At 63.4% G+C, this 8,842-nt stretch overlaps 1 protein-coding gene across 1 annotated transcript; it reads left to right on the forward strand.

The window, feature by feature from the left end:
- Positions 1-4,155: 4,155 nt before the first annotated feature.
- On the forward strand, positions 4,156-5,374 carry LOC115527081 (homeobox protein MSX-3-like). Its single transcript, XM_030334475.1, has 2 exons — positions 4,156-4,390; positions 4,974-5,374. Exons 1-2 carry the CDS (start codon positions 4,177-4,179, stop codon positions 5,372-5,374), a joined length of 615 nt encoding a protein of 204 aa, XP_030190335.1. The 5' UTR covers positions 4,156-4,176.
- The last annotated feature ends 3,468 nt before the right edge of the window (positions 5,375-8,842 follow it).

Here is an 8,842-nt window from a genome sequence, read left to right on the forward strand (position 1 = left end):
CTGGCGTCCAGAGCCTCAGGCCCAGGACAGTTGGGTCTCGGGCTCACAGCGAGCAGCTGTGAGTGGGTGGACAGTAGCAGGTGCGCCTGGTTCTTACAAAGGCACAGAATCACCTGTCACCTGCCTTCTATCACCAAGTTTGGTCAGTCAGCGCCCCGGGCTCAGTGTAGCAGAGCAGTGGCCCCTGAGAGCACGTCCCACCTAAGGGGCTGTGGAGATGGGGCCGGGCGGGCAGAGCTAGGGAGGCCGGGAGGGAGGCTCCAGGATGCGTCGGGGAGTCCTGGACCCTGGGAGAGGTGGCGCCAGAGGAAGGGTCCCCGCATGCCACGGGGTTCTGCTGCCGCCTGTGACCCATGGCTGAGCCGTGGAGGAGAAGCTGGGAGCAGCGCCGGGCCCGCCCGCCCTGCTCGCGGCTGTGGAGGGAAAGCACGGACCTCGCAGTCACACGGGGCCGGTTCCGTTCTGCCCGGCCCCCAGCATGGCACCTGTCTCTCTCTTTCGGTTTCCTCTCCCACAAAAGGCAGGGTGATGACAGGTGCCTTAGAAGACAGGTTGGACTCCGACTATAGCTGTGACAGGTGACCACAAAAGGGGTGGCGTAAAACAGCGCAAACAGGAGTGCAAATGGTTCCCTGGGGCTAGAGTGAAGGGGGCGCTGGCTGCTGGAGCCCGCCCCTGGCTTCTAGAAGCTGCCCACAAGGCCAGCGGCGTCTGGCTGCATCCTTCTCACAGTGCTTGTCTCTGGCTCTCCCTTTCCCCTTCAAGGACACTCAGGGTGAGGCTGGGTCTGCTTGCCCGAGGCAGGATGGTCTCTGCATCTCCAGGTCAGGTGACTAACGATCTTAACGCCGCCTCTGCCCAGGGCCCTGCTGCGCTGCCCGGAGCTGGGGCTGCGATGTCCCTGGAGGGGCTGTTCTCTACTGCCCTGGACAAAGCTACGGGAGCCGGGGGCTCTGGACAGAGGGCTCGCTCAACCAGGATGGGCTTCTCCTCTGACGATCCCCCTCCGGAACACTCCCCTGAGTGACGTGACACCGGAGCGTCTCCAGGTGGACCTCGTGTCCCAGCTGCCCCCTTCTCGTGCCACTGCCGCTGGAGCTCACGCCCGTTGGTCTCCCTCTGGCCAGAGTTGTGGGGAAAGTGCCACCGGCGTCTGGAGCAATTTCCTAACAAGTCGAGAAGGAAAAAGTCAAACTCCAACACACGTGCCTTTGGGGAGGGGGTGTCCGGGCCCTTCGGGGTGGATGGGAGGCTGTCTGCCATACTGCTGGCGACAGCGACACAAGAGGGTGACGAACAAATGGTGGTTTCCAACAGGGCTTTTCCTGGAAGATGACACTGTGTGGGAAGTGCAGCCTTTGGAAGAGGCCTGGCAGCAGGTGGCCCCGTCCTTTGAGCAATGGTCCCATTGTGTGCCAACTGATTACCACCCGCTGCTATACGAGGGAAAGTCCGCTGGGGGTTTTCGTCAAGGACTGGATGCGCATCACCGATATCCAAGAGGGGACGATGGCTTTCTTCAGAAGAGTGATGTCACGGGCTTTCCCTGACCTCACGCCCGTAGCGGCCGACACTCCCCTCCGCCAACTTTTGTGAGCAGCACTTCTGCTTCAGTCCGGTGCGGTTCCGAACTTGGCCATATAAACCCTACGGAACGAATCCCTTCTCAAAAATCACCTCGTTACACTGATTCCCCCACGGGAGCTCCTCGCGGGGCCTCCAAACCTCCGGCTCTGTGATTGCCACTCATTTCTGCGAACTAAGGATGTGCTCATTGCCTCCGAAGTCAGCACCAAAAGGAGGTGGCCTTTGCCTGACCTTCTGTCCCTCGCAGCTCAGAGTGGGAGCGGATCACGGTGGGAGACAGCGCCACTCAAGCTGGGAAGAGGTCTGTCCAAGTGCTGGGTGAGGTGGACAGTCTGTGGGGTTTTGCCACCCTCTCGGGGGCACACCTGCGATGGGGGCAGGGCAGTGGCCTCAAGAAGGGCCCGCGGCCAGAGGCTGTTCCCGGCCTCCTGTTCACACAACACGGCTGGCTGGCCTGCTCCTGGGCTGCTGGGAAGCCAAGTGACCACAGTCAACTTCGGCCCTCCTGGTGGCCAAGGACAGCGTCCAGTCTTTCTTGACACATGAGACATGGGTTTCTACGTCCAGAGCCATTACACTGACAGAAATGGGGTCCCCTGTCAGTCCACCACCCCCTGTCCTACTGGCCAGGCCCTGGGGGTGCGGAGGGTACTGTGCTGTGTTGGAGACCTGTTTGTGCGGAGTGTCGGGGTCTGGATTTTCACGTCCGATCCTGGACACTCCCCCCCCCAGCCTCCAAATCTTCCCTCCCTTCTCTGCCACCTTGCTGGAGCCCATGCCCGGCAAGGGCCCGGTCAGCACCGGCCCGGCCTTGCCCTGCCAGGGGGGACAAACGCCAATTTGGACACCACAGGGAAGGGCGAGACTTTCTTGGAGGTTGGCCCTGAGACCCCATCCTTCCGCCGGGGCCAGCCGAACCACAGCACAGACTCCCGCTTCACCCCCCCAGACGCCACCTTCAGAGTGTCCTGGGCAGACATGGGGCAGGCTAGGGCGGCTGGCTGTCATCCTTATTGAAATTCTTCTTCAAACACTCCTGGGAGTGGCCTGCTGAAGATAAACTACCCCGAGAGAGTTCTTCACAGAAAGTGCTTTAATGATGCAATTATCTTCATTCAACTCAGAACGTCTTTATTACGTTAGAAAGGGGCAATCCGTCTTGGTTTATAGAAGGCGCTGGCCTGGCCCCAGACACCGGACCTGGCCCTGGAGCCTGGTGTGAGAGCCCTTTCAGCCCCGCTTCTAAATTTGCATGGAGAAAACACTTTTTAATTGAGTTTCTCTGGCTGAGCCAGACAGTTAACTGTCCCCCAAAGCTGGATCTCATTAAAGCAACTTTGGTTTTTCAAAACTAAAAATATGCTGATTCACACTGCTGTTTCTGTGCTCTGGGATGTTAACCAGACAAGAGGTCGGTACAGGCCAACCCATCTCATGATCTGTTCCAAAACTTCAGGGAGACACTGCAGACGGAGGGTTCAGTGTTACGGCACAGAAGGCTTTTCAACCAGATTTGGTCCAGTTTGGGAAAAAAAATCTGAATAAGCACAGGTCTCTGTTGGGCCTCTGCTCCCACTTCTCCGAGCTGCTCAGGGGGAGGGGGGAATCCTATCTCCCCAGGAGCATCCCCCACCGAGGAAGCCCAACCCACCGAGGCCCCTCCCCGTTGGATCTTGCCCTGGTCCCAGGTCCCGGTGGGCCTGGGAAGAAAGTGCTGAGTGGGAGAGCCCGACAGTAAACACCCAGTGACCCAGTGACTCTGTGCTTGTCCCAAGCCCTGTGACCGAGTTGGTAAGAGGTCGCCCCCCCCCGCCCCGCCCCCTGTGCCCAGGGCCCTTCGACCCGCACCGATGGCGGCTCCTAAGCCCAGGCCGTGGGACACTCGGGCAGCACGACGGGCGGCCCCTGCCCGGGAGCGTGCTAAGCAGCTACAGGTGCCTGAAAAGCCACCCAGGGCCAAGGCGACTTCAAGGGGACAGAAGCAGAGTCGCCAGTCCGGGTTCAGGTCCGTCCTACGCGGCCCCCAGGGTTCGGAGAGAGGACCCAGGGTTCCAAATCGCGGCTGGGGCGCAGCAGAAGAGCGGCGGGGGAGCCACGGGGCCGACCCCTCCTCTGATGGCGCCGCGCGCTCGGCCTCGCAGGAACCGCGCGCGGTCAAGGCCGGTGTTCCCACGCCAGCTCCACCGAGGCCGCGCCCGTCGTCGATTCCTCCGGGTGGGGGAGCCGAGGCCAGCTCCACGAGCTCCCCGGGGTGCCTCGGCCACCTCCCGGACCGGAGGAGCGCGGGCCCGGCCCGCAGAGCTCCGGGAGAGGCTGGCGGGCGCTGGGAGCGGGACAGGGGCACTGGGTCCCAGGAGGCGGGCCCACCCCTGCCTGTCCCTTCGGCCCTCCCAGGTCAGCGAAGCCAATGGACACCCAGGCTCGCGCGGCAGCGGCCGCGGCGATTGGATGACGGCGCATGAAAGGGGCACCGCCTTCTTATAGGGTTCCGCGGGCGGGGGTGCCGCCAAGCCCGGGTCGATCGCGCCGCGAGCCACCTTCTCGGCGCGCCGGCCGGGCCTCGCCAGCCCTGCGCCCGCCTGACGGCGCATGGCCCCGGCGTCGCTCAGCATGAACCCCGCTGGGCTCCAGACGTTCGGCGGGGGGCGCGCGGGGCCCGGCCCGCTGCCCTTCAGCGTCGAGTCGCTGCTGGAGGCGGAGCGCGGGCTGGACGCGGGGCCCACCGAGCCCCGGGAGGAGAGGCCACGGGGCACCGCGGAGCCCTGGGCCTGGTTCCCGCCGGCCGCCCGCTCGTCCTCCCCACGTAAGTGCCCTGTCTCTCGGTCCCAGGCAGCCAGGAGAGCCCCCGCCCCGGCCCGCGCTGGGAGGACGAGGGCGGAAAGGCCGCCGGCACCCCTAACTTCGCCAAGTAGCCACTAACGCGCCTGGCCTGCGCGCAAAGAAAAGACCGAACCCACCCGGGCCCCCTCGCGCGCGCCAATCCGGACGCGGAGCCCGAAGCCCTTGAACCCGCGGCTTCTTGGCTCAGAGCTTTTCCGGCACCAGCGACCCCGCCCCCGTCCGTCCCCGCGACGGTTAATTCCCGCTTCGCCAACTCCTCGCCCCAGTGCTCGCCGCTCAGTTCTTGCGGCCGCCTCCCGCCCAAGCCCCTCGCTTCTCGGAGTGAGCACGGTCCCCCCTCCCTGGAGGGCAGACCCCGAGTCCAGGGCCCCCCGCCCCGTCCCCCTGAGGCCTGCCTCTCTTACCCCAGTGCTTTCTGGGTCTCGTGGTGCCTCAGGGCCGCGACCGGCACGCGTAACCGGGCTCTGCCGGGGTTCGGAAGCGTGGGCAAGGGGCGCGCGCTGCTGGCGTCGGAGCATCCGCTTTGTGCTTGTCTCTCCTCCCAGGCGCCCCCAGCCCTCCGCCCTGCGCCCTCCGAAAGCACAGGACCAACCGCAAGCCGCGGACGCCCTTCACCACCGCGCAGCTGCTGGCGCTGGAGCGCAAGTTCCGCCAGAAGCAGTACCTGTCGGTGGCCGAGCGCGCCGAGTTCTCCAGTAGCCTGAGCCTCAGCGAGACGCAGGTCAAGATCTGGTTCCAGAACCGCCGCGCCAAGGCCAAGCGGCTGCAGGAGGCCGAGCTGGAGAAGCTGAAGCTGGCGGCCAAGCCGCTGCTGCCCTCCTTCGCCCTGGGCGCGCCCCTGCCCGGCCCCCCGGCCGCGTACGCGGGCGCAGCGGGCTCCCCGCCGCAGGCGCCAGGACTCGTCGCCGCGCCCTTCGCTGCCTACCGCATGTATTACCTGTCCTAGGGCAACGGGGGGCTGCGACGTGGGTCCCAGCGCCAGCGCGCCGGCCGCGTCCGTCCGGGCGCGGAACTCGGCCCTGGGTGGCCTCCCGGAGCCTCCGGTGCCTTTGTGTCTCATTTTTCCGTTTTTGTGTTTCCGCCGTCGTCGATACACGTGATGACCGATGCCTCGAGCGCACTCGTGGGCACCTTACACACATTTTAAAACGGGGGTTAAAAACCCCGTGCCTCCCACACTTCCGTGAAAAGCGGTGAATGGTTTCGTGCAGCGCCCTCGGAGCTTCCCGTTTTGTGCAAACCGTGAGGCGTCGTGGGGTTTACTCCGTGGCGCGCTCCTGCGCCCCTAACCCGGGCAGCAGGGCGCTCAGAACTGGCTACGAGACTGAGGCCCGAACCGCGGGGGAGACAGTTTGGAGCCAGGGCCTTTAGGTGAAACTCACCAGCTACGTCCCCGGATGAGGTCTGGTGCCGTCCCGACCACATGGAAACCCGCACGCCCACTTTAGGGACGCCCCACACTTACGGTTTTCGTAGGGCGCGCCCAGCAGCCTGCGGTGAACTACTGTCTGGGGGCGTGCGTGAGGTCCACGTGTGGGGGTGGGTGCGCGCGAGGGCGCTCGGCCGGGGTGGGGGAGCCCGCGGGGCGCGTCTGAGGAGGCGGGATGAGAGGGACCCGCGCGGCCCAGCCTGCTGCTTTCCCACCAGCAGGGTTAACTCGGGAATCGGGCGCCGAGTGAACTGGAAGAGGACGGTCCCCCGTTTGGACGGACTGCGCGGCGTCCCCAACACTCCGCTTCGCCTGGTGGTGGCGCGAAAACCCACAGGGCCCGCTTTCCGCTCGCTGCGGCGGGGGGGGGGGGGGGGCGCAGGGGCAGCCCCCCGTCCGCCCCCCCCAACCCGCCCTGCAGCCCGTGGGGCCCAGACCGCGGGCGGGGGCTCCAAGCCCTGCCCCCTGCGAAGGCTGCCCCGGAAACAGCGCAGGAACCTGCCCAAAGTCCCGTTACCTGAACCTGCCGGTCAGTAGCCATCATCCTCCCTAGGTTTCTGGGAAAACGAGAACTCACGATGGATTTAAAACAAAAAAAAAAAAATTTTTTTTTTACATTTATTTATTTTTGAATTTTTTTTCAACGTTTTTTTTATTTATTTTTGGGACAGAGAGAGACAGAGCATGAACGGGGGAGGGGCAGAGAGAGAGGGAGACACAGAATCGGAAACAGGCTCCAGGCTCCGAGCCATCGGCCCAGAGCCTGACGCGGGGCTCGAACTCACGGACCGCGAGATCTTGACCTGGCTGAAGTCGGCCGCTTAACCGACTGCGCCACCCAGGCGCCCCTACATTTATTTATTTTTGAAAGACACAGAGACAGAGTGTGAGTGGGGGAGGGGCAGACACACACACACACACACACACACACACACACACACAGAATCGGAAGCAGGCTCCAGGCTCCAAGCCCTCAGCACAGAGCCCGACGTGGGGCTTGAACCCACCAACCATGAGATCATGACCTGGGCCGAACGAAGTGGGACGCCTGACCGACTGAGTCACCCAGGTGCCCCACAATGGATTTTAAAGGGACACCAACCCAGTTCCTGAAGTGCCAGCTGCTGAGGTGACCAGTGGCGACCAGACAGGGCCGGGAAGCCCCTTCCTCTTCCACCTTCCCCGTGTGCACCACTGCCCCTGCAGTGTGCTGTTTACACTCACAACCCAACTCCAGGCACCATCCGCAAGGACACAGGTCTGTAAATACACCGGAGAGGGTGGCTGGGGGCCATGGCACACAGGGAGCTCACTGAGGGGCCGAGGGGCCATGCCCCCCAGTCTGGACACTGCCTGCGGGCCAGCACTTTGATCTGCTCAAATCTGAAGTACCTGAAAGTCAGGGCCAAATCGTACAGCCAGACAAGGCTCACTTAGCAAACAGTTTGAGGATCATGGTGGTCATTTGAGATACTCCAAGGCAAAGCTGACCAAGACACCAACACAAGGAAAACCACCACGAGGTGCCCACCGCCTGGCATCTGTCCACCGTCCCTTGGTCTCCACCCCAGCGGTGCTCTCGCCACAGAGCACGGCTCTGCACACGCGGCTCCCAACACCACCCACACAGTCTGGCTGGGCAGCCCCAACCCGGTGCAGGAATGCTCAGTCAGCTTGCTAAGGTGTCTCTCCATAACCATTTCCGACCCAAGATGCCTACCTGGGAGGTTCTCTGCCCAGGTCCCTTCACCGAGCTGGTCGACAGCCCTTTCATCTGACCAGGGCTTGGCACACAGACCACCCAACAGTGAGCAAAGCTCTGTGGCTCCCCCCCCCACCCCAGCCAGGTGCCCTTGTTCCCGGGCAAGGCTGAAGCCAGCTTGTGAAGACCAAGACTTTCTACTCTTCTGGAAAGGGGCACTGCCCCGGGGCAGACGTCTGTCCCTCCTCGAGACTTCTGCTGCCTGTCTGCATTCCCAGGGAGGACTCGGGTCCCTGCATGTCCTGGCCCGGACCCCAGCTGTGTGGACCTGAGGCCCTCCTCCAGCCAGTGTGTCCCCCATAGGAGGTCTTGAGCTTGCCAGAGCAACTTGGAAGGGCTCATCCATCGGGAACACGCACAGAGGCCTGGGGCCTCTGCCACCCCAGTCTCAGGACCCACATCCCCGAACTCCAGAGTCGTGCCCCCCTCCCTGTCTGTGCCCTCTCCGTGCTTCACACCCAGGCGCTGCTGGCGGACTCAGAGACAGCAGCCCTGCCTCTGGAGGCCAACTGGACGAGGGGGACACGCCCCTTTGAGGGTGCAGGGGACAAAGAGAGGGTCGAGCTGTGCAATGGCATGGACTGTGGGTGACCCCTGGTAGGGCCAAACCAGGGGGTGGGACCATGGAGACCGCAGACGGTGACCCAGCCACCAAGCCTGGGTGTCTCATCAGTGTCATCAAACAAGTGACATAACAAATAGGCCTCCGAAGTCAGGGTCCTGCTGGCGCAGTGACGAGGTTCCGGCCCAGGCGCTCTCAGACCCCTGCTGGGCATCTACGGTGGCTGCAGGCACCCCTGCAACAGCAGCGCCTGCTGGGGTCAGAGGGCGCTGCTCCGGCTCCGGCCCCCAGGTCCTGTGTCCGTGGGCCCCCAGGGTGGAGCGGGTCACATCCCAAGGATCACAAGGAAGCAGTCTGGAGGGCAGAGGTTCCTCGTGGGCTTCTGAAAAGGCAACACTGGGCACTTCTCAGGCTGGGTCATGGGACTGGTGTCTACTGTCCCTTCCAGGACATGCGATCTCACGTGTGCTTTTGTCCCTATGAGCTGTTTCCTAACAAGGAAATGCTATTTTCTGTCAAGTAAAACGATGGACATGTAAATACTAACGCAATTTCTGCATCGCCTGAATTGCCCTGTGACCTGCTCCGTGGACCCATCCCGGTGCTGGGCAGGCTCTCCTGGACTGGGGCACGGCCCCCAGGCTCCGATCTGCACGTGCTC

This window comes from Lynx canadensis, chromosome D2, assembly GCF_007474595.2.
Source record: "Lynx canadensis isolate LIC74 chromosome D2, mLynCan4.pri.v2, whole genome shotgun sequence".
Classification (NCBI taxonomy): domain Eukaryota; kingdom Metazoa; phylum Chordata; class Mammalia; order Carnivora; family Felidae; genus Lynx; species Lynx canadensis.

Excerpts from the sequence above, each read along its gene's own strand:
- LOC115527081 (XM_030334475.1), top strand. The coding sequence starts at position 4,177 with ATGGCCCCGGCGTCGCTCAGCATGAACCCCGCTGGGCTCCAGACGTTC. Across the intron at positions 4,391-4,973 it reads CGCCCGCTCGTCCTCCCCAC|GCGCCCCCAGCCCTCCGCCC; the intron begins GTAAGTGCCCTG and ends CTCTCCTCCCAG.